Source organism: Camponotus floridanus, unplaced genomic scaffold, assembly GCF_003227725.1.
Source record: "Camponotus floridanus strain SB8 unplaced genomic scaffold, Cflo_v7.5 scaffold11, whole genome shotgun sequence".
In the NCBI taxonomy this organism is placed as follows: domain Eukaryota; kingdom Metazoa; phylum Arthropoda; class Insecta; order Hymenoptera; family Formicidae; genus Camponotus; species Camponotus floridanus.
Genome location: NW_020229226.1, coordinates 1,577,310 through 1,603,123, shown reverse-complemented (window position 1 = coordinate 1,603,123; position 25,814 = coordinate 1,577,310). Strand labels below are relative to the sequence as shown.

Here is a 25,814-nt window from a genome sequence, read left to right as displayed (position 1 = left end):
TCTCGAGATAAGCTACAAGAATATGCAATGAAAAATAGGGGTTCCCATTTAAAAAATTCAAGTCGACCTTGACATGACCTTCACGACGCCACCCAAGGTCAATCAAATTTACCCATGTAATGCATTACTTTATCTTCAACAACTTTTGTCTGAAACATTTTTCAAAATAACCACTTCCTTTGCTTTAAAATGGGGTGTACGGGTGGTCTGAAACACCCGGTATAAACAGTAGCGCGCTATACGTTACCGCTTTGTCATCATTCGCACGGTGGCTCTTGAGTAATAAAGTAGTAGTAAGAAACGCTTCGTATACTATAATTTTTTTACTAAACACGATTACGATTAATATTAAAACATAATTGCTATAAATTTTAACAAAAATTAATTATTTAAAAATTAATTAACGACATGAAACTGTATCACAACGATAAATCTTTATCGAATCGCATCATTTATTACTGCAAATAAAAATTGAAACACGGGGTATGTAAAATAAGATAAAAGAATTAATTATGTTATGATATCCATCATTGATTCTTATAAAATTTCTTTAACAATACTAGAATTGACTATATTTCGACCAATGCTTTAAATTTTCTTAATCCTTATTATTATAATTAAACAACATACAATTTAATCGAGAATCGAATGAATAATGATGCAAAATATTAAATCATCACTTAGATTGTTGCGATCTTTCCGGACAATAATTATTATTTTAATACTTAGAATCACAGATATATTTTATCTGTGTTATTTTATCGTTTTACTTAACAATCTAAATATAATTTGGGGGGACTGTGAGAGAACACAAAGTAAAACAATTGAATTATAGATGCAAATAATTAACATAACAAAAGCTTTGTGAATTGTTTGATAAATAATCAATTTTAATCAATAAATAAAAATACTTTCCTAATTTAATATTCCACGCTAATGTATATTTTATAATATAAAAATATTTCGGCAATGAATTATCGATAACACGGCGTTCGACTTTGGCAATATAAAAAATAAACAGTAACGCTTTATACGTTACCGCTTTGTTATCATTTGCACGGTGACTCTAGAGTAATAAAGTAGTGGAGATAAACGCTTTGTATATTGTAATTTTTTTTTATTTAACACAATTATGATTAGTATCGAAACATAATTTACAAATATAAATAAAAACTAATTGATTAAAAATTAATTAATGATATGAAAATGATATATTGCAACCATAAATTTTTATCGAATCGCAATCATTCATTATTGCGAATAAAAATTAAAACAGGGCATACGTAGAAGGGTATAGATTTAATTATGTTATGATCTTTCGATTATTGATGTTTATAATATTTCTTTAACATATTAGAATTAAATATATTTCTACTAATGCTTAAATATTCTCCTTGTTAATTAAATCTTTATTAATTAAACAATAGCCATGTATCACGACGTGTAATTATTTTTATCTTTTAATTATAATTAATCAGTTCACTATAAAAGATAAAATAAAATTCCAGTAAAGGCATTGAGAGTTTAGTTAGAAAATTAAGCCATAAAAGCAAATTATATATTAATCATCGATAATTACATCAAATAATATAGAAATTAATAAAACCATAACGGTAAATACACGACAAGAATATATAAGAAATATAATAATATAAAAATATAAATATATATAACCAAGTGCGGACGTTTCGACTTGTTTTCAAGCCATCTTTAATCTTTTAATCTTACGATACGTTAGATATATGAGATACATTAAAATGTTAAAAATTTCAACAATGAATTAACGACAACATAATATCCGACATAAACAATACCGCGCTAATGATTTTGTTTTACGGTCTTGTTATGTAAATTTAAATTTATATATTATGTTGCAAAATAAATGCTGCAATATATTGTATATATTATATTATATACAGGATGACCCATTTTAACTTAGGCAGCCAAATAACTCGAAAAATAAGCACACTACGAAAAAATGGTTACAATCAAAATTTTGTCATTTCGAGGGGGACGTACAATGACGTTAAAATCAGCCCCCCCACCCCTCCCCCTGGGCGGTGAGGGGGAGCAAGTTTGAAATCTTAAATGGGAACCCCTATTTTTCATTGCATATTCTTGTAGCTTATCTCGAGAGCTTTCCAAAACACTATAATTAAGTACCTTTTTATTAAGTACTTTTTGAGTTATAAGGCTTGAAATAATTTCTTAATTTTACATAAACCATAAAATATCTAGTAAACCATTCATTTTTCGATTATCTTACCTTCATACTTTTATGTACAAAATAATGAGAGGAATCAATTGGTGTAAAGAAAACATACAGTTGTTTTTAAGAAAAAATATGGAATTGTTAATTGCAAATTACATATTTTTTCTTAGAAACAACTATGTGTTTTCTTTACACCAATTGATTCCTCTCATTATTTTGTACATAAAAGTATGAAGGTAAGATAATAGAAAAATGAATGGTTTACTAGATATTTTATGGTTTATGTAAAATTAAGAAATTATTTCAAGCCTTATAACTCAAAAAGTACTTAATAAAAAGGTACTTAATTATAGTGTTTTGGAAAGCTCTCGAGATAAGCTACAAGAATATGCAATGAAAAATAGGGGTTCCCATTTAAGATTTCAAACTTGCTCCCCCTCACCGCCCAGGGGGAGGGGTGGGGGGGCTGATTTTAACGTTATTGTACGTCCCCCTCGAAATGACAAAATTTTGATTCTAACCATTTTTTCGTAGTGTGCTTATTTTTCGAGTTATTTGGCTGCCTAAGTTAAAATGGGTCACCCTGTATAAAATTAATATAACCCTCCCATGGGATACACCTTGTCGTGGTGGGAGGGATTAGTACTTGGATGGTGTCTTGAGATTTATCTTAAATTTTTCTATTTATGATAAATCTTAAGGTGCCTGAAAGAGAAGCTAAGTACCCTTTCGCGTCGTCGGTGCCGTCAACGTGCCGCGGACGGCAAGCGTTTCGTTACCGCGTTTTCGCGTTGTAGAATTCTCGCGTTGTCGCGTTTTCGTGGAAATTTTGGACTTTTTCATATAAAATCCCAATTTCATTTATTGTCACGAGTCTCTACTTCCGATGCCAACTAACTGGGATATTTCGAGTTTGCACACGTTGTTATGCAACGTACACTCGCGCTTCGTGCTTCGTGCTTCGTCAAATGATTCGGCCCGAATTAGTTAGAACTCGATCGATTGCTCGGAATGGTCGTCAATGGGTCCCTTCTCTTTGCTCGTCTACTCTACAGCCACACGCACTGCGTGTGTTAACCCTGTCGAGTAGTCGAGTGGATTCCCCTAAGCATGATTTTCGCTCGATAAAAGGGGTTGCCTCCCCATTTTTTAAATTGCTGAATGTTAGCATTTAAAAAATGTGGGTATCCTCTTCTTTTGCCGTCTACCAGCCTGGTGTAGCCATATCCTGCATTGCGGGAAACTTCGTGTTCCGGGCGAAGCACTTGAAATCGTGCTTACCGGGTCCAGGTTCGATACGAGATAGGATAATTATGTGCGAAAAAGAGCTGGTGAACTTTATTTTCCTCTATTCCGTCAATCGTTTCGTCTTCTTTCCGGTTCGGGCCTAATCTTTGCTCGTTGTATCGTTGCATTCCCGACCTGTTGGCTCAAAGTTAAGTCTCGTAAATGAAATGAGATTTTCGCTCGTATCGAAACCGGGAGTGTCGTTGCAAGTATATATATATATATATATATATATATATATATATAGTATATATATATATATATATATATATATATATATTAAATATATACATCGCGCGATTAAATTTTTAATCGTACCGAAGTAGTGTCGTTTAGTTATTATCGCGCGTAAAATAACGAAAATAGCGATATAAAAATATCGCTTGTGAGCGGGAGTGCCGTTGAAAGTATCGCGCGTTAAACATGAGAAGAGGAGGAAGCCTGGGAGAGGCATCTTGCATCGGCGGAGCAATCTGATGGTGAATATTTATTATTTGTATATCAATTGTTATAAATCATACACATAATAATTCGATCTTATTATTTAAATGAATTAAAGAGAAAATTAGAGAGAAAGATTTTTATAAAAGTTATATAAAACTTTTTAAAAAACTTTCTTAAAAAACAATTTTAAAATTTTATAAAATTTTTCCACACGTGTTTATCTCTGCTTATTATTTTACACATCGGATATAAAATTCCACGCGATAAAAATTTTTTGAAATATTGATTGCATTTTGTGAGCATTAATAAATGAATTTTATATTTGTATGTTACAGACAACGTAGCTTCGATAATTATAACTCCGCTGTTGCGCATCAGTGCCGGTGAGTGAGAAAAACTTTTATTTAATTTTAAGATAACGGATTCGTAGAGATTGTAGATGTAGATTGTAGATTGTAGATTGTAGATTGTAAATTGTAGATTGTAGATTGTGGATTGTAGTAAGTCCGTTGCCTTAAAATGGATGAGCTAGGATAGATTAAATTAAATAAGTTTTAATAAATTCTTTCGAAATGCTTTGCATCTATTGCGAAAATATATTGAAGTTTTAATTTAAAAAAGAGAATCAAGAAAAGAAAATTTTTTTGTAACGACTTTGTCTAGTTTATTAAATCAAGAGCACGCATTAATAATTTTAACAATTTTATCAATTTTTGATACTACTTTATTCTTATAAAGCGCACTTATTTTATTCTAATTTCTTATAGCTCATCCATTGTAGAATTTGTTTGTAGATATTGTTTTTAAATTTTACTTTAACTTAAAATAAAGCCAAACGATTAATTAATTAAATAATTTGTAATATCATAAAAGTTATACACACACATGAATTTTATATTTTATTAGAAAATATAGTATATAGAAATTTGTAGTAATTTGGCTTTATTTGAGTTAAAATAAAGTTATATTCAAATATTTAACAAACGATCGTAAAATCGAGCGATCGTTACGATGAGCGTGAAATATTTACGTTCATTTGCCGGTAATTAATTGGCAAAAGAAGGAGTGTTTATTTCCTTTTTCGATCTCTGATTAGAGATCGAGCGAGAAAGTGGCCAGGATCAACGAAAAGTAAGTTCAACTGGCCTGAAGAAAAGCTTTACGTACAATAGTACGTAATGTCGGACATTTATTCACGCAGTTAGGGCATGCGGTTAGAGAATGTAATTAGGGCACGTAATTAAAATATACGTGATTAGAGAGAGGCTTTCCTCGAATAATTTCACTTAATCGAGAAATAAGATTGTTAGGGCTATTAGGTGATCATTAAGATTTTTTACTATTCCTTTCAAAAAGTAGAGGATTGTTAGGGCTATTATGTGATTAATTTAGCTGATTATATATTATGTATCTTTTAAAGAATCAGGAAATGTTGGTTTAAATAATATTAGAGAAAACAGATTAATAAATATTTCAATAATTATATTATTAATATTAAGAATTTTTAAGAGGTCAATATATTTTGAGTGTTTTTTTATAGGTATTTTATTTATATAAGGATGAAAATTAAATTGTTAACACTCAATAATATTTATAGTAATACGAATTTTTTTGCGAAATTTTATGTACTTATGTAATACGAAATTTATGTACTTTTATGTAATACGAAATTTTATGTATATAAAAAATTTAAAATACAAATTTATATATTAAGCTATTTTTTTAGTAATATGGATAATAAATTTAATATATTTATGAATTTATAAGTCATTTTTAAATAAAGGAATTGAAAGATTTAAAATAAATAAAGAATGAGTAGAATTTATAGAAAAAAATTTATTATTAAAATTTAAAAAAAATTTTAATTTAAATAATATTTTTAAATAATAACTTTTTAGAAAATTTATATATTCATTTATTTATGTATTTATGGTTTTAATTTAAATAATAATTTTTATAAAATTTATATATTTACATACTTATATATATATTGAAGGTTTTAGTTTAAATAATAATTTTTATATAAAATTTATATGTTTATTTACTTATACATATATGTTTGTGTATTTATGTATTTAAAGTTTTAATTTAATAATAATTTTTATAAAATTTATATATTTATATATATATTTTAAAAGTAATTTTATTAATTATATTTCATTAATTTTATTTATATAAATTTATCTAAACAGCTTATATTATTAAAGTTTAATATCGAAGATATTAAGAAAATTATTTTTTTTAGATATTTGTGAATATATATTGAATGTATATAATATTGAATATAGTGAATATTATGAATATATATTGTATATATATGAATAGAAATTTAATTATATGTATTATATATTATTTTCATAATAAAAATATAATGTTTTATTATTAAACTGTATAAATTAAAGAAGTAAAATGAAATAAATCATTAAAATTTTTTAAATATTCCTTTTAAGAAATAGGATAGGATAGTTTGTTAGGGCTATTCCATATAATGCTCCTTTTGCACATGGTTCCGGGAACTCGAGCGTTGGAAGACTAAGGAAAGGCGCGTGGGGTTTTTAGTTAATAGGCCCCGCCGTTAGAATGGCGGTGGGGAGAGCTCAACACTACCCCGACGGGACCGCTAAATAGATCCCGCCGGGGTGTGCATAAGGAGCATTTTCCCCACGTAAAAAAGAAAAGAAAAAGGATTGTTAAATTAGTTTGTATTACATTTCAAATTATATAATATTATATTTTACATTAACTTTTTGTATTAAATTCTGTATTGAAAGAAAATAAAAAATTTTGCCTTCTCGATGATATCTCCATCAACGAAGGCATTTGCCGGCTGAGGAGGTTTGAATGTTTAATGAGCCTGAGAGCTATGCCGGCGATAACATACACCGATATTCGTATAGACTTTTCTTATATTTAAGATAATTTTAAGTATGATCTTAAATATAAAAGTAAGTTATGAATACCGACCGTAGTTATTGATAGAGTCATCTATGCCGGACAAGTCGAAAGGGAAGTGTCAGACTAAGAGAAATACCAAAATTATATAAATATTTGTTATATTAATTATATTAATATTTTTAAATAAAATGAAAGAAAAAGGGACAATAATCGAGAAAAAAGGCAACTACAGTGATTTGAATATCTATACCTGAGAACAAATGTTCATAGAAAGTATTTCGATGGACTCCACAGGAAGGAATAAACATGACAAATGATGATAATTCTTATAATTTTAACACAAAGGAATACAATAAACCATAATAATCCAAGAACTCGAAGAAGAGAATACATATATTGGATAGAAATGCATAATGATTGGAAATAATTAGAAATTAAAAGACAGTGAGCAATCTATTTATTAATAATAATACTATTTTGTGTGTGTAATTATATTAAATTTTATAATTTAGTACATTATATTATATAAAACATTATATTATATAAAATATTAAGCATAAAAATATTATGCTGGTAAGAAAATTATAATAAAAGTATATAAATAATGTTGACTATATTAGAATAGAACATATGAATTCTTTATATTTTATATAAAGGAAGAGATATTTAAAATATTTTGCAACATCTATATTTTTCGAATCTTAATTATAAAAGCTTCAGAAGAATCAGTGATTACTTTAACAAATTCTATACATGTATTAATAATTAAATTTTTAAATAATTAAAAAAAAATGATTGATAAATATCGAAGATCATTTTACTGCTAATTAAAAAGATTTATAGAAATACCGTTAAAAAGGTTTTTATTCCACAGCAGACATTTTGTTTTTTTGTTAATAAAAATATATAAATATGACATTGAATGTATAGAAAAATATTTATTTTATCTTTGAACATTACATTGGAAGATCACAGTATTTTTCGGGATTGAAGTCAAATTTTAACTTCGTACTTTGTGACATAAATAGATATGAAATCGACATAAATAGATATGAATCAATTAATTAAATATATATTATATTTAAATTTTTCAATGTTAACATATTTCAATGTTAACATATCTTTCGAAAAGAGATAATATATCTGTATTTATGTACACATAGAATATATATATGTAATTCCAGCGCGTGTATTTCATGTAATGTTTTAAATTGAATATACAGGGTGTCAATTTTCGACCTTAATGAAATAAAGAAGTAGATTGGCTCGAATTAAGAAGGAATGACCTGTATTGTTTTGGGATTGTCGCAATAATTAACGAAATATTAAATAAAAAAGATCGGCCAATCTGCGTGAGTAAAAGCGCGCGGCGACGAGACGTCCCACCGTAATCCGATACTACGAGCGCGGCGAAGCGGTGGGCGAGTCGCTCTCCGAGACATGATGGTGGTTTGTGATATATCGCAATACCGCGCCGAAAAATGACCCGTCCCCCCTTTTCGTGGCGAGAAAATGATGCGCTATCATTTCCACACCACCTTGCGGTAGATAGCATGGTGCGCTTTTTTTATAGTGGTTTCCCCCATAGGCCTATTCCACTCTCAATTTAAAAATTATTCAAAATGCCATTTACTATACGCTGAATATATCGTAAATGTAAAAAATTAATGGACAGTACCTTTACAAAAATTGATTCGTGGTTGAAAATCCCTCGATAAAATGTATTGCACATGTTGATAATGTGATACGATGATAAAATTCTTCAAGAATCCTTTCTTCATCTCGTACACGAAGACGCACTGTTGGACCAGTTATCCCGATATTATGCACGACACTCAGTTTCACATAATTATTGCACAACACGTAAAATTGTACGGCCACTTGGTTTTCGTGCACGCCCGAGAAATGATTCCATGTAAATTGCCGCAGCACGCAACTACAGCTGACAGCTGAGCGGACATGTGAGTGTAAGCGTACGTGTGAATTCGACGCCTGCGCACTATGATTACACTCACATGTCCGCCCAGCTGTAGTTGCGTGCTGCTGCCGTACGCAGTCTGGCAACAACGTGCGAGAGCTAAGACGCTTAGTAAAAATCTTATGTTCGCACAGTTAATTTCCAGTGAAAATGAAGTATACTCCGCAGGAATATACGGACATGATTGTGGCATACGGGCTAGCGGGAGAAAATACTGATCGCGCGGTCGCAATTTACGAGGAACGATTTCCCGGGCGTGCACAAAAACCAAGTTGACGTACAATTTTACATGTTGTGCAGCAATTACGTGAAACTGGGTGTCTTGTGCATAATATCGGGATAACCGGTTCAGGAATGCGTCTTCATGTACGAGAAAGGATTCTCGACGCATTTTACGAAAATCCTGAAACTAGCGTGCGTCGTGTAACACATGAATTTGATTTTTCGCGATACGTGGTACATCAAGTTTTACGTGTGAACGAATTACACCCGTATTATTATCAACGTGTGCAACACATTTTACCGAGGGATTTTCAACCACAGATCAATTTTTGTGAAGGTACTGTCATCATAAATTTTTTACATTTTATGTAATTTTTTACATTACATTCAGTAAAACACTCTCGATAAATCATACACAGAATTTCTCGCGCAATGTCGACGGAATTTATTTTTCCCGGACATTATTCTATGGACCGATGAATCTACTTTCACTCCGAACGGTGTATTTAATTCACGTAATTATTTACATTGGGAAGAAGAAAATCCTCATCTCGTTCGTCAAGGCGCGTTCCAATTTCGCTGGTCCATAAATGTATGGGCTGGAATAATCGGGAACCAAATAGTAAGCGTAAACTATAAAATTAAAGCAATATTTTTCTTTTATTGCGGCTTCAATGCGGCTAAAAATTTTCGTTTAAAATTTTCAGATTGGTCCCTATTTTCTTCTGCCGCGTTTAAATGGCGAAATTTATGCGGATTTTTTGCAAAATGTATTAATAGAGCTTCTCGAAAATGTACCACTCTACGTACGAACGCGGATAATTTATCAGCACGATGGAGCTCCTGCGCATTTTAGTTGAGAAGTTCGCGAGATATTAAACGCGCGTTTTCCAGACAGATGGATGGGTCGTAATGGTCCAATCATCTGGCCAGCACGGTCGCCAGATCTCAATGTCTTAGACTATTTTGTATGGGGCCATATAAAAAGACTAGTCGAAGATCGGCGTCAAGCTACAGAAGACGAAGTACGCGAAGCCATTGTTGCGGCCTTCGGTCTCATTACGCCAGATATGGCGCACCGTGCAACTCGCGATATTGTTTGAAGGGCCGAACTTTGCATACGAGAAGGAGGGCGGCATTTTGAACAATTTTTGCATTAAATTGAGAGTGGAATAGGCCTATGGGGGAAACCACTATAAAAAAAGCGCACCATGCTATCTACCGCAAGGTGGTGTGGAAATGATAGCGCATCATTTTCTCGCCACAAAAAGGGGGGACGGGTCATTTTTCGGCGCGGTATTGCGATATATCGCAAACCACCATCATGTCTCGGAGAGCGACCCGCCCACCGCTTCGCCGAGCTCGTAGTATCGGATTACGGTGGGACGACTTTCGTCGCCGCGCGCTTTTACTCACGCAGATTGGCCGATCTTTTTTATTTAATATTTCGTTAATTATTGCGACAATCCCAAAATAATACAGGTCATTCCTCCTTAATTCGAGCCAATCTACTTCTTTATTTCATTAAGGTCGAAAATTGACGGACACCTTGTATATATATATATATATATATATATATATATATATTTCTAAACATAACGCAGATATTTCAGAATAAAATTGTAGCGTCATACTATATATATATATATATATATATATATATATATATATATATATATATATACATATATATATATATTATATGTGTGTGTGTTTATTTGTGTATGTGTAGAAAGAGAGAGAGAGAGAGAGAGAGGAAGAGAGAGAGGACCACAAAATTTATTTAAAAAATTAAAATTAAAAATTTATTTATATTTATACACATATGCGTTTTGCTATACAGCACTGATGGCATTTCGTGTACATAGGCATTTCGTATACTACAGGCATTTTTTACATAGCACGGAACAGAATCAGAAATTGTGCACACATTTGTTACCCTCTGAGAACTTTCGTGGACTTTGGCTTTGTAATTCATGTCCACGTTTTTTAGATTAACAGAGGGCATATCGCTTTCAGGGATCACCTAAAAGCGGGCCATGACACCTCTCAGTCTTCCCCGCCTTTCCCCTCCCACCCACAAGCCCCCTTGTCCCAACGTATCATTTCCTGCATTCCCCTCTACTTCCTCAGCTGTCCCTGTAAACCACTCTGATAATCCTCCTTTATCTAACTCTTCCCCTTTAAATCTCTCAATTACTCCTCAGAATGCTCTTAAACACATTGTATGGTTCATTATCGAATTGCTGCCTCTACTTACTTCCTCCAATTTTCCCGAATTCGTCCCCATTGTTCATTTTATTCGCAATCTTCCCGTTAACTCGGACAACTCCTCCCTCCCACCATCTATTTAGTATGGCCAACAAGACAACTTATAATAACCTTACGCTATTCCAATGGAATTGTCACGGCATATCCAACAAAAGGGATTCCCTCGTTCAAATCAGCGATCAATTTGACTTTCTCGCGTTATCTGAAACATGGCTCTCCCCAGATAAAGAATTCTTTCTAAATAATTTTCATATACTACGGAAGGATGGTCCTTCTAACAAATCTGGCGGTGTCCTGCTGGCAATCAATAAATCTATTCCTTTCACAAAACTCGATTCCATATTTTCCCCAGACGGGATCCTCGAGGCGGTCGCAGTTAAAATCTCTTCTCTTCATACTGACATCTTTATTATCTCCATTTATAGACATCCATCCAGTTCTCCTGCCTTTGCCTGGGAAGACCTTTTCAACTCAATTCCAACCTCTGGACAGATTATCATTACAGGAGACTTTAATGTACATCACACCTCTTGGGGCTGTCTAATCGCTCTGATTCCATAGGTGTTTCCTTATTTGACACTTCCTATGACTTTTTCCTTTCTTCTATCAATGATGGAACTCCTACATATATCTCTTATTCCACCCATTCATCTTCAGTTATTGATCTTACTTTCGTCTCTTCTGGCTTGACTCCCTATTGTACCTGGAGCTCCTTTGACGACTCACTAGGCAGCGATCACATCCCATCTCTAATTACTGTTAATCAACCTGTGCAATCTCGATCCTTCTTTTCTCACAAACTTCAAACCTCCAAGATCAATCGGAAACTCCTCTTCACTATTTTCTCGCTCACTTTCTCCTCTCTCTCCAACCGCGTTGACTCAGCTTCCTCCCCAACAGAAAAATGCGACATCTTCTGTAACTTTTTCAGAGACACAATTATCTCCTTACTCTCTGCACACAAACCTCCTACTAACGACTCTCCCTCTCAAAGCCATGGAAAAGCCAAATCAAACAACAGAGCTAAATCTTCTCTACTCACTCGCCCTCCTGCTCCCTGGTGGAACGAGCAATGCTCTGAAGCCGTCGAGCTTAGGAAACAAGCACTCACTGCGTTCCGTAGATATCCTTCCAGCCTCAATTACCTCAATCTGAAGAAGCAGGAAGCACTTACCAAAAACATCCTTCGGCACGCTAAACGCACGAGCTGGAAATCTTTTTGTGAGTCTATCACTTCCTGCACCAGTATCTCCGCCTTATGGCGTATTGTAAAAAGATTTAAAAATAGATTTCTCATTACAACTTTCTCTCTTCCTCTTCCTAACAGCGACATGCCGTCCGCAATTCTAGATTTAATCAATTCTATTTCCCCTCCCTCATGTCTTCACAAACTCCCCCCGACCTGTTTTCTTCTGACCCATCCCCACTCTTGCCACATTTTCGACAATCCCTTTCAACCTGAAGAGCTTCATCATGTAATTTTCTCTCTTAAGAACAAGAAGTCCTCTCCTGGCTTTGATCAAATAGACTATTTCACTCTCTTCAATCTTCCCACTGAATATTTATTCCCTCTTGCTCTCAATTCTCAATGACCTTTTCTTCTCCGGAGAGTTCCCTGAGTCGTGGAGTCACTCGCTGGTCTACCTCATTCCCAAAACAACCCCAGGTAAATACCGCCCCATTTCACTCACCTCTTGCTGCCTCAAAATCCTTGAAAAGCTCATTCTCCTTGGAATAGATTGGTGGATGGAAAGATACGAAAAACTCCCCTCCACACAATTTGGCTTTTGTAAGTTTCGTTCATGCCAAGATAATCTGTCTATCCTCACCACGGAAATTCACACTAGCTTCACTCGAGGTACCTCCACTGCATGCCTGTTTCTAGACCTTTCTAATGCGTTTGACGACGTCATTCCCTCCATCCTTATCTCAGACCTCGTCGATCTAGGCTTGCCCCCATTCTATGCCAATTCATCTACTCACTCTGTATGAATAACTGTAATAAAAGAGACGTGAGTTGAAGAAAAGAAAAAATCTTGATAAATAACTCAATAATAAAATCTTTGTTTACTAAATTAACAATAAAATTTAACAGAACATAAATCAAATCTTAATTTACTAAAGATAATTCATCTAATGACTAAGTTTTCAACGTATAATAGATTAAAAATAGAATATTAATGATAATAAATCAATAACTTAACGTTTATATATATTAAACTAATGAAATAAATCTGTTATTACAAAGGTTGAATGAAATAATGTGCTGGAATTATTTCCTGCAAAGTAACTCAAATTAAATATATGTAAGAATAGAATTATCACAGCAATGATTTTGTACTATCATAAGCAGAAATCACTCAAATCCAATAATAGGTGAGCCTTACAGTATTTCAAAGATTCGTACCGTCGGCTCGAGCACACAAAGAACATTGAGCGTAACTCAGATGTAGAGTGAGATAGAGAAACAATAAGAGTCAATCTTGCAATGAGATAGAGAGAGAAACAAAGAGAGAATCACGAGATATGCACTTTAAGATATCTCGATCGTTCACTTATCTGTAGTGTGAAATCCAAAGATTGTCCGTAGGGTCTGCCTAGATGCCGAAAGCTTTCTAGGAGAGAGAGAGAGAACAGACAATGACCCTCGGACGAACACGGCTTCGTAAAAGCCTCTCTTGCTTGAATCTTGGTTTCACGAACGACACAATTGAGAGTTAACATCCAGTATGGATGTCCTTGAGAGTTAACATCCAGTATGGATGTCCTTCGAATCTTCAGTAGATTCCTTCACTTTGAGCTAGCGAAAATATTCTCGTTTGCGCGATATTCTTTTCAAAGCACTGCTGCGTATAAAGAATGACTTGACTACACGAGAGAAAGACTCTTTGTGATTTTCCAGAGAAGAGAACAAAGAAGAAGGTGATAAGCGCCCTCTTCCGAGAAAAACCAAGATGGAGGCAGGGTGCGCGCGTGGCGGTGCAAGATACTACCGATTTTGAAACCGCGGAGGCGCGGAATTTCAATATTTTTCAAACATTTCCGCCCGCCTTCGTTAATACAAGTTAACGAATCAATGATCGTTAATGAGGGTTAGGAAGAGGGCAGAGCTTCACAATGGGTCGTTTGAAAGTAGACGTTTGTGTTCGAACAGTGACAACACGTACTTGTCCATCCTTCCCTGGATGGAGTTGGATAATACGACCGAGCGGCCATTTTGATGGCGGATATCTTTCGTCAACCACCAAACCAACCTGGTGCCTTTCTTTAGAGGAGGAGATGTACTTCTTCTTTGGATTTAAATGGCCACCTCCGATCTAGCAGTGATCAGCGTATTCGGGCCAACAACGGATTTGAAAGAGTGGGTAATTTAGTGGATTGCAAGATGATGTATTAAGAAATTGTTACGTTCAGAGTTGAAGATTGCATGATTTTAAGAAGGAGAGTAATACATGGATAACCCCGGAGAAGGGCTTAGCTAGAATTTCTTGAATCCAATAAGGTCGTGTTATCTCCTTGAATCTTGATAGGTGTTTTAAAAGCGTTGACCTCTGTGCGTCGAATAAGGAACAATTCCAGAAAATATGGTCTGCATCTTGAGTGTGGAAACCGCATTGGCAGGAGGAATCTGCAACCAGATTACAGCGTTTGAAACTGTAATTGAGGGCGTAGTGGCCACTTCTGATTCTGCAACAAGTAACAATGCTTTCTCTGCTTGACTTAAATTTGTGAAACCATGGTTTTGGTGTGATCTCGTTGAAAGAGGTAAAGTACCTTATCCCTTTGTGTCTACCTTGTGTTTTAAGCAGTCGAGAGGAACTTTCTATATATTTTCTGCGAGGAATCGAGAAGAAATCAGAGTGAGGGAGTTGTTTCTCAGTTAGTTTTCCTGCCGAGATGGCTGTTTTTGCTAAGTGATCTGCGGTTTCATTACCCAGAATGCCCGTGTGTGCCGGAATCCAGATGATGGTGTTTTCGAGGCCAGCCTGCTTGATGTCGTAGAGCTTTTGTTTGATGGCGAAGATGATGTAGTTGTACGGGCCAAGTTGACCGAGAGAAGTGCTTCAATGACGCTTTTAGAATCAGTAAAGATAACAGATTTGTTGACTGGTTTGGAGAGAATATAATCGAGGGTGTAAAGTATGGCAAGGGCTTCTGCGGAGAAGATGGATGAATAAGGCTGAGTTCTAAATAACAGCTGTAAGTGTGGGGAGGGGGAGTATATGGCAAATCCAACATAATCATCGGAACTATTTTTGGAAGCGTCTGTAGAAACATGTGCAGGAAGCAATCAGAGACTCATAAATTTCCATGAAAATGATTTGAGGAATAGGAGCGTTCTTAACTCTCTCTGCTTCGATTGAAGGCGTAATAACAATTCAAGGGATGAAGATGAGAGCTTTGTAATCTATGGAGTAAACAGCCGTGTAGTTGAATTTCGTGATGTAGTATTTTAGACGAAGGAGAGAGCTGAAGGTTTTGAACAGAAGAAATTTTTCGGAAGGATTAGTCTTTCGAGATCTGCGTGAATACTAGAGAAGTGCGAAAAGTTTGTCTATAAGTGGATGGGAGTCCAAAGCAAAAATTTTTAGAATATATTTAGAGGTAAGAAGTTCAAATCTAAATCTCAGGGCCCCTCCCCCGCTTTCGCGAGAACAACATTCGTAGGAGTAGTTTTGCGTAGACCTAAGCAGGTGCGGAGAGCTCGTAGTTGGATATTCTCAAGGTGGCACATGGAAGAGTGGTTATTAAAAGGAAAGGTGAGACAGCCATACTCCATAGAGCCTCTTATTAAGGCTCTGTAGATATTCAAGAGAGAAGAGGGCGCTCCTCCCCACCAAGTGCCCCTCAACATATTGAGAATGTTAAGAAGCTTTGAGCAGCGGGTGGACAGAGTGCGAATGTAGCTGTTACCAGCAAGACGATAATCAAGAGAGATTCCGAGGAATTTACAAGAGTCGGTTGAATGGACAGTGGAGTTTGCGAGGTTAATAGAAAAAGCAAAAGGGTTTATATGCTTTTTGGTGAAGATCATTAAAGAGGTTTTCGAAGGAGAAACAGGCAGGCCTTTGGATGCAAGATTTGGCGGCTTTGTTTGCCGAAAGTTCTAACTCCGCGAGCACTTTATCGATGTGACGAGAGCTGACAAAAATGGTGATGTCGTCCGCGAACTGGATTATTTCACAGTCCTTCCCTATGAATTTATTTAATTTCGATACGTATATTTGAAAAGGAGGGGGGTATGGAGTCTTGAGGGACTCCTTTGTAAGTATAACGACGTATCAGAGATGTCTCCGTTAATTACGAATTGAAGCTTACGTGCATGGGTGAGTAGATGAACTGACACAGGATGGGAGGCAAGCCTAAATCGACGAAGTCTGAGATAAGGATGGAGGGAATGACGTCGTCAAAAGCGTTAGAAAGATCTAGAAAAAGGCAAGCAGTGGAGGTACCTCGAGTGAAGCTTGTGTGAATTTCCGTGGTGAGGATAGACAGGTTGTCCTGGCATGACCGAAACTTGCGGAAGCCAAATTGTGTGGAGGGGAGTTTTTCGTATCTTTCCATCCACCAGTCTATTCTAAGGAGAATGAGCTTTTCGAGAATTTTGAGGCAGTAAGAGGTGAGTGAAATAGGACGGTATTTGCCTGGAGTTGTTTTGGAAATGAGGTAGACCAGCGAGTGGCTCCACGACTCAGGAAACTCTCTGGAAAAGAAAAGGTCATTAAGAATTGACAGCAAGAGAGAAAAATATACGGTGGGAAGGTTAGAGAGAGTGAAATAGTTTATTTGATCAAATCCAGGAGAGGACTTCTTGTTCTTAAGGGAGAAAATGTGTGTTGAAGCTCTTCAGGTTGAAAGGGATTGTCGAAAATGTGGCAAGAGTGGGGACGAGACAGTAGAAAGCAGGTCGAGGGGAGTTTGTGAAGACATGAGGGGGGGAAATAGAATTGATTAAGTCTAGAATCGCGGGCGGCATGTCGCTGCTGAGAGGAGGAAGAGATGAAGTTAAGCTGAGAAATCTATTTTTGAATCTTTTTACAATACGCCACAAGGCGGAAATACTGGTGGAGGAAGTGATAGACTCACAAAATGATTTCCAGCCCGTGCGTTTAGCGTGCCGAAGGATTTTTTTGGTAAGTGCTTCTTGCTTCTTCAGATTGAGGTAGTTGAGGCTGGAAGGATATCTGCGGAACGCCTTGAGTGCTTGTTTCCTAAGCCCGACGGCTTCAGAGCATTGCTCGTTCTACCAGGGAGCAGGAGGGCGAGTGAGTTGAGAAGGTTTAGCTCTGTTGTTTGATTTAGCTTTTCCACGACTTGGAGAGGGAAAGTCGTTAGTAGGAGGTTTGTGTGCAAAGAGTAAGGTGATAATAGTGTCTCTGAGAAAGTTACAGAAGATATCGTATTTTTCTGTTGGGAAGGAAGCTGAGTCAACGCGGTTGGAAAGAGAGGAGAAAGTGAGCGAGAAAGTAGTGAAGAGGAGTTTCCTATTGATCTTGGAGGTCTGAAGTTTGTGAGAGAAGAAGGATCGAGATTGCACAGGTTGGTTAACAGTGATTAGAGATGGGATGTGATCGCTGCCTAGTGAGTCGTCAAAGGAGCTCCAAGTACAATAGGGAGTCAAGCCAGAAGAGACGTAAGATCAATAACTGAAAATGAGTGGGTGGAATAAGAGATGTATGTGGGGGTTCCGTCATTGATAGAAGAGAGGAAAAAGTCATGGGAAGTATCAAATAAGCAGACACCTATGGAATCAGAGCGATTGCAGCCCCAAGAGGTGTGATGTGCATTAAAGTCTCCTGTAATGATAATCTGTCCAGAGGTTGGAGTTGAGTTGAAGAGGTCTTCCCAGGCAAAAGCAGAAGAACTGGATGGATGTCTATAAATGGAGACAATAAAGATGTCGATGTGAAGAGAAGAGATTTTGACTGCGACAGCCTCGAGGATCCTGTCCGGGGAAAAAATAGAATCAAGTTTTGTGAAAGGAATAGATTTATTGATTGCCAGTAGGACACCACCAGATTTGTTGGAAGGACCATCCTTCCGTAGTATATGGAAATTATTTAGAAAGAATTCCTTATCTAGGGAGAGCCATGTTTCAGATAACGCGAAAATGTCAAATTGATCGCTGATTTGAACGAGGGAATCCCTTTTGTTGGATATGCCGTGACAATTCTATTGGAAAAGCGTAAAGTTATTGTAAGTTATCTTGTTGGCCATACTAGATATGTGGGGGGGGGGAGTTGTCCGAGTTAACGAGAAGATTGCGAATAAAATGGAGAATAGTGGGGACAAATTCGGGAATATCGGAAGAAGTAAGTAGAGGTAACAGTTCAATAATGAGCCGTACAATGTGATTAAGATCATTCTGAGGAGTAATTGGGGGATTTGAAGGGGAAGAGTTAGATAAAGTAGGAGGGTTATCAGAGTGGTTTACAGGAACAGTTGAGGAAGTAGAGGGGAATGCAGGAAATGATACGTTGGGGTAAGGAGGCTTATGGTTGGGGGTGGGGGAAGGCGGGGATTTTTATTGAGGCGTGTAAAGGCAGGGAGAGAGGCAGAAGATTTACAAGAAGCTCTGTCAGAGACAGAAATGCTAGGAGAGGAGGAGAGAGTCTTAGCGGCTTGAGCGAAAGAGAGGTGCGGTGATGTGTAGTCATCAAACGAGGGGGATGGAGCGTGTAGATTTGGGTCCGGGTGACGAGGTGTGAAACGGGAAGAATTTAGTTTTGGAAACTCTTCAGAGGATGAAGAGAAGGAGGGAAGGGTTCTGTTACCTTTAAAGATCTCTCTTGCATCCAGTAAGGAGATATTCCTGTAAGCTGCGTATTTTCTTATTTCCTTCTGAGTAAGAAATTCTGGGCAGGTGAGTGAGTCTGCTCGATGCTCGTCTTTGCAGTTTGCGCACGTGGGTGGTCGGTGACTCTGATGGCAATGTTCCTCTGAGAAGGAGTGACCTTTCTCTCCGCAATGTGAGCAGCGAGGCTGGCTTTTACAGTTGATCTTGATGTGTCCAAATCTATAACATTTATTGCACCTTGAGACTCTTGCGACATAAGGCGAAACAGGGTAGCTGACGTGAAATAAATATATGTGTTTAGGAATTTTCTGCCCCTCAAAGGTAATCGAAACTGAGAGAGACGGAGAGTAAGAGACCACTGATGGAGAATCAGACTGAGAATCCAAGTAAGGAGGTGTCGTGACTCTACGATTAAGTCTGCTTACTGCGATGATCTTAAAAGGACTGACGATGCTCTCTAAAATTTGCTGTTCTGTGAATTCAGGAGGGACGTCTCTGATTATTCCCTTCCTAGAGGTGCGAAAGGGAGGGATGAAGGCCTCTAAATCGTTCTCTTAGATAATTTCCTATCGCTGACTAAAGCATTTGCTGCTTCTTTGGATTTGAAATAAATAGATGCCTTGGAGAAACCTGCTTTTTTGATTTCTAGAATGTCGTTTATGCCAAGTTCGCACACGGCTCTTCCTACGAAAATGGGATGCAGCTGAGCTTTCGAGTTGGAAATGCGTTGCACGTGTACGTCGAACGGTCCAGCATTGTTATCAGAGTATCTATTATTTCGAATAGTGTCTCTGAGCGATATCACTGATCCAGAGTTCGGTTCTTGGTGTGATGTTAGACTACTATCTGTGCTAGAGCGTGAGATTTTAGAAGAGGCTGGTAGAAATTCTTTTTCTATAGGCCGCTTGCCTAAAATCTTTGTGCGAGTCACAGGCGAAGAGCTTGACTCAGTAATTAATGACTCGAGTGCGGCAGACATGTCGGGATCTTCCAAATCCATATTTAAGGATATTCTCGACTATTGAAATAAGTGAGATTGTACTTACAGATAGTAAGACGATGCAAAATCCTGCGCTGATATGTGAATCCGATAGATTCCTTTCTCCGGGGAGGAAGGGGAGGAGGAATAGGAATGCGAGGGACAATGCGTCGTAATGGCCGAAGCCGAGAACAAAGGCGCGAGAACGCCCGTTGTTGAATGCGCTCTATTTTTAGTCTTCCACTTGTAGAGCCGCCGAAAATTTATATGTCCAGAGAAGGCACACAATAAATGAATCAAATACAATTGGTATTTGACGCTCGAAGTAGCCCAGAAATGGGCTGATTTGTGAAATCTTGAGGAGGCACTCGAAGATACGTAACACTGCTAAAACACCAAGATGGCGGGTGGGGGAGATGTACGATTCCACTTATAAATTGAGAGATATCGTTGTAAGTACTCCTTAGTCCAGTGAGTCCAAAAGCTTTCAACTATTTGTCTTGTGAGTTGCCATCGAGAGAGGCGCGATATTTTTTCCGTTTCAAGAGATGGCTCTGCAATTGTTGACAATGAGCTTCCTATTAGAAAATGTGCTGGAGTGAGTACATTTAAATCATCAGGATCATCAGTGAGTGAGCATAGAGGTCAAGAGTTCAGAATGGCTTCAATTTGTGTTAGAAGAGTAATCATCTCTTCATATGTTAATAATTGATTTCCAACAACTCGTTTAAGATGATATTTCACAGACTTTACGCCAGCCTCCCATTTTCCTTCGAAATGAGGTGTTGCAAGAGGGATAAATTTCCATTGAGTTCCATCCTTTGCTAGGAGCGCTGATAAATTTCCAAGTTCTTTAGCAGATGAGAGAAATAATTTTTGAAGTTCGGAATCCGCTCCCTTAAGATTCGTCCCGCAATCACTGGTTAAGGTTGCACATATTCCTCTTCTGGCAACAAACCGCTTGTACGCAGCAATGAAAGCGTCAGCAGAATAATCTGTGACGTTCATCTGTGAAGTTCAATATGAATTGTGGATGTTGAAAGGCATATAAATAAGGCAATATATCCTTTGTACGTTCTGGAGTTTCTCTCCTTCCAGTTTTTTAAAATAAAAGGTCCAGCATAGTCAACGCCGGAATGTAAAAAGGGGCGTGAAGGTGTCACTCGCTCGGGAGGCAATTGTCCCATTATCTGCTGAGCTCTTTTTTGCCTGTATCGAGCACATTTAACGCATTTCAGAATGAATGATCGCACTGGTGCTCGACCTCCAACAATCCAATAATCGTTTCGTATGAATGAGAGGGTGAGTTGTGTGCCTCCGTGGAAGGTTCGCGAATGAGTATCTGAAATAATAAGAGATGTTAGAGAAGAATTTCGGGGAATAATTAATGGATGTTTGACTGATGAGGATAACGGCGCCGCCTGAAGACGACCTCCGACTCTCAGTAGCCCTTGTGAATCTAAAAATGGTGTGAGGTGTAGAAGTGAGCTTGAGCGTGGGAGAGATTGATTATCGGAGAGAATTTTCAGTTCTTGACGGAAGGCCCAACGTTGAGTCATTCGAATCCAATAGAATTTAGCTGTTTCCAATTCTTGAGTAGAAATAGAATGAGTTAATGAAACTGTTGTAGATCCTTTAAAGCGAGCCGTAGCACGCATGCATAATACAGTTATACGTAATAATCGAGTGAGATTAGAGTATCGATTGATTAAATCCCAGAGATTGCTAGCTTCGTGGTTCGTGATGAGTATTTGAATTGGCCTTTCTTTCAGATTTTTTGAGTGTCACAGACACTGGATCCTTTGGCCATGTGGAAGAATCCTGTGAAAGTCAATGAGGTCCAGTCCACCAGGTGGTATGTTGAAGAAGTTGAGACGGTGTCATACCGCGAGTGCCATAATCCGCAGAGTTTTCTTTACCCGGGATAATTCTCCAGATTGCTTGAGGAAGACCTTCATGAATGTAGCAAACTCGATTGTGGACGAAATCTTTCCAACGAAAAGGGTGATTGTTGATCCACGTATGTACGATGGCGGAATCAGTCCACATAAACACAGGTACTTGATTTAATTCTAAAATTTGTAAAACACGAGAAACTAATTTAGTTAGTATAACCGCTCCAATTAATTCAAGGCGAGGAATGGTCATTTTCTTTAGAGGTGCGACCTTCGTCTTAGCACAAAGTAAGTGTGTTTTGAAATTTTCCTCTTGTGTTGATGTTCGAACGTAAATAGTAGCACAGATAGCGAGCTGTGAGGCATCACAAAATCTGTGAATTTCGATGTCTTGTCCAGATTTGAAATCGATCCATCGTGAAAAGGTTAACGTCGTTATATCCTTAAGATGTTCTGTGAAATAAGTCCATACTCTCGTTGATGATAATCGTAAAAGATCATCCCATCCAAGTTTTATAGACTAGAGCTGCTGAATGAATATTTTTGCTGTTATAATGACAGGAGCCAATAGGCCAAGCGGATCGAAGATTTTGGCTATGGTGGAAAGTATGCGGCGTTTCGTGATAATTGTTGGTGGAACGCATGTAGAAAGAAAATTGGAGAGAATCTGTGTGTGAGTTCCAGCAAAGTCCGAGTATATGAACTGTTACAGCTTCGTCGAAGTGAACTGGTGAGAGATTATTATGTCTTTCGAGAGAGATAAAGTCGAGCGTGTCTCGATGGTTGTTTGTCCATTTTTGAAGCGGGAAACCGCCCGCCTTGCACAAGGAAATTAGTTGAAGTATGATCTCTTGTGTTTCTGTGATAGAGTCCGCTCCTCCAAAAATGTCATCTACGTATTGCCCCTTGGTGAGCACAGGAATGGCTAAAGGGAATTTTGCGCCTTCGTCGTCGATTAGTTGTGCGAGTGTACGGAGTGCTAGAAAGGGAGCACAGGCTAGTCCATACGTGACGGTTGCGAGTTGATAGGTCGAAATTTCCTGATTTTGATCAATCCATAAAATGCGTTGGAAGTCCCGGTCTTCGAGATACACCTTGATCTGTCTATACATCTTTTTTGATGTCACAAGAAAAAACGTATCGGAATTGTCTGAACCAGACGAGTACGTCGAAGACATCAGTCTGCAATTTAGCGCCAGTGTGAAGAAGATCATTTAGAGAGGTTTCGGTAGTGGTTCGGCTTGATCCGTTAAAAACCACTCTGAGTTTCGTAATTGAGCTGTTCTCTCGAAATACTCCGTGATGAGGCAGGTAGTAAGCCTCTTCGGGCTCTGGTTGCGATTGTGGAACTCGTATCATATGACCGAGTCGTTCATACTCTCGTAAGAATTCGTGATAAGCTATCGAGTATTCTGGTTCATTCATGAGTTTCTTAGATAAACTGTTGATGATCCGCAGTGCTCTAGAGCGAGAGTCTCCTAGTTTTTTCCTTGATTGATTAAAAGGAAGTCGGACTATATATCTTCCTGATTGATCGCGTAAGTGAGATGTTTTAAAATGACGTTCACATTCTTGATCGTTGATGGATAAAGACAATGTTGAAGTTGAGATTTCTTCAAATTGCCAGAATCTCTGTAATAAATCATGAAGATCTCTATCAACGGCAATATGATATGCTTGCTTGGATGTAGAGGAAGACTGAATATCAACGGGTCCTGATATAATCCATCCAAATCTTGTGAGCTGCGCGATTGGTGATTTCGCATCTCCCTTTATTAATCCATCCTCGATTATCTGATTATAAACATCGGCGCCTAATATTATGTCAATCGGTCCCGGCATTTTATAATTGTTATCTGCCAGTTTAAGTCCGTCAAGATGCGGCCAGGAAGTCTGCTCGAAGTTTGTTGACGGAAGAGGTGCAGTAAGTTTTGGTAAAATATGAGCTGAAAGTGAGAGCTCAGACTGATCGTATTGACATCTCAAGGTGAGACGTATTGAGCCCTTAGTATTGTTATGCTGTTGGCAACCAACTCCGGATAAGCAGATGGAAGAATGAGTCCTTGGAATATGTAGCATCTGAGCTAGGCGTTCTGAAACGAGAGATATTTCAGAGCCTTGATCAATTAGAGCTCGGGCCTCTTTCTTTGAAAGTGTTTGGTGTTGACGATGTCCCAGATTTTCCAGTTCGTGATTTTTCAAAGGCTTGGAGAGATAGAAATCTGGTTATTAAGAAATCACTAAATTATTTCCATGTAGGGGGTTCTTTCGACGAGCCTAAATGATGTTCTCAGGCTTTGACAGATTCCGAATCCAGACGTTGCACTGTAATAAAAACAAAGAAATCATCCCAGTGGTGAATAGGTCGTTTCAATGTCTCCAGAGTACGATGAATCTGCATTATATTGGTATACAGCTGTTCCATCTCACTGGCGGATTCCTTCGTCATCCGCTTGAGAGTTAATAAAGAATGTAATGCAGAGTTAACGAGAAGTCGCTTATTCTCATAAAAAGAGATCAGAGCGTTCCACGCTTTTTGAAAGTTGTCCGCTGTGAGTTATGTTCTTCAGCAAATGTGAGGCAGATCCTACTAGACTCGTTTTCAAGTATTGAAGTTTTTCTACGGATGATAAGCTTGGATTGGCTAGAATCAGAGAACTGAATAAATCTTTGAAGGAAAGCCAGTCAGAAGGAGAACCGTTAAATTTCGGGATGTCAATGCGTGACAGCCGAGCATGATGAAAGAACACGGGTATATTTGAATTTTGAGATGAGGCAGAAGCCTCGGTTGTATATTCTGAGTCATAATCGAAAAATGAATTCATTTTTTCGACTGCCTCGAGATAGGATTCGTAAGTAGCTGAAAAGAGATTATCTGAGAAATAAGTATGAGATTGCATTTGCACTTTTTCATCGTTACTGAGCTGTGTCACTACCAAATTAATGGCATCATGAGTTAAAGAAAACTTCTCCCAGGTTTCCTTAAGAGCTGATACTCGAGCGTGTACTCGTTGAGGAGTTATGTTGGAGTATCCAACCTTAGTGAGATTATCAACTGAATTCAGAATGATAGTTCTGAGAGTGAGCTGGTGCTCTAACCGACTTTCAATGTGATTGACTCTCATTTCGAAAAATCGCTTGCTGTTATCTATATATCTCTATCTATATATATCTATCTATCTAGATCCGGCTCGAAGGACCCAGTTTTAATGTATGAATAACTGTAATAAAAGAGACGTGAGTTGAAGAAAAGAAAAAATCTTGATAAATAACTCAATAATAAAATCTTTGTTTACTAAATTAACAATAAAATCTAACAGAACATAAATCAAATCTTAATTTACTAAAGATAATTCATATAATGACTGAAGTTTTCAACGTATAATAGATTAAAAATAGAATATTAATGATAATAAATCAATAACGCTTGTATTAACTTAACGTTTATATATATATTAAACTAATGAAATAAATCTGTTATTACAAAGGTTGAATGAAATAATGTGCTGGAATTATTTTCTGCAAAGTAACTCAAATTAAATATATGTAAGAATAGAATTATCACAGCAATGATTTTGTACTATCATAAGCAGAAATCACTCAAATCCAATAATAGGTGAGCCTTACAGTATTTCAAAGATTCGTACCGTCGGCTCGAGCACACAAAGAACATTGAGCGTAACTCAGATGTAGAGTGAGATAGAGAAACAATGAGAGTCAATCTTGCAATGAGATAGAGAGAGAAACAAAGAGAGAATCACGAGATATGCACTTTAAGATATCTCGATCGTTCACTTATCTGTAGTGTGAAATCCAAAGATTGTCCGTAGGGT

The 25,814-nt window shown here is 37.0% G+C and overlaps 1 protein-coding gene across 1 annotated transcript; it reads right to left on the bottom strand.

The window, feature by feature from the left end:
• Nucleotides 1-23,085: 23,085 nt before the first annotated feature.
• Nucleotides 23,086-24,430, bottom strand: LOC105247970. The gene is made up of 2 exons (XM_011252456.2): nucleotides 24,284-24,430; nucleotides 23,086-24,186 (listed from the first exon to the last, which is right to left on the bottom strand). The coding sequence occupies exons 1-2, from the start codon at nucleotides 24,428-24,430 to the stop codon at nucleotides 23,086-23,088; spliced, it is 1,248 nt and encodes a 415-aa protein (XP_011250758.2).
• Between the last annotated feature and the right edge of the window lie 1,384 nt (nucleotides 24,431-25,814).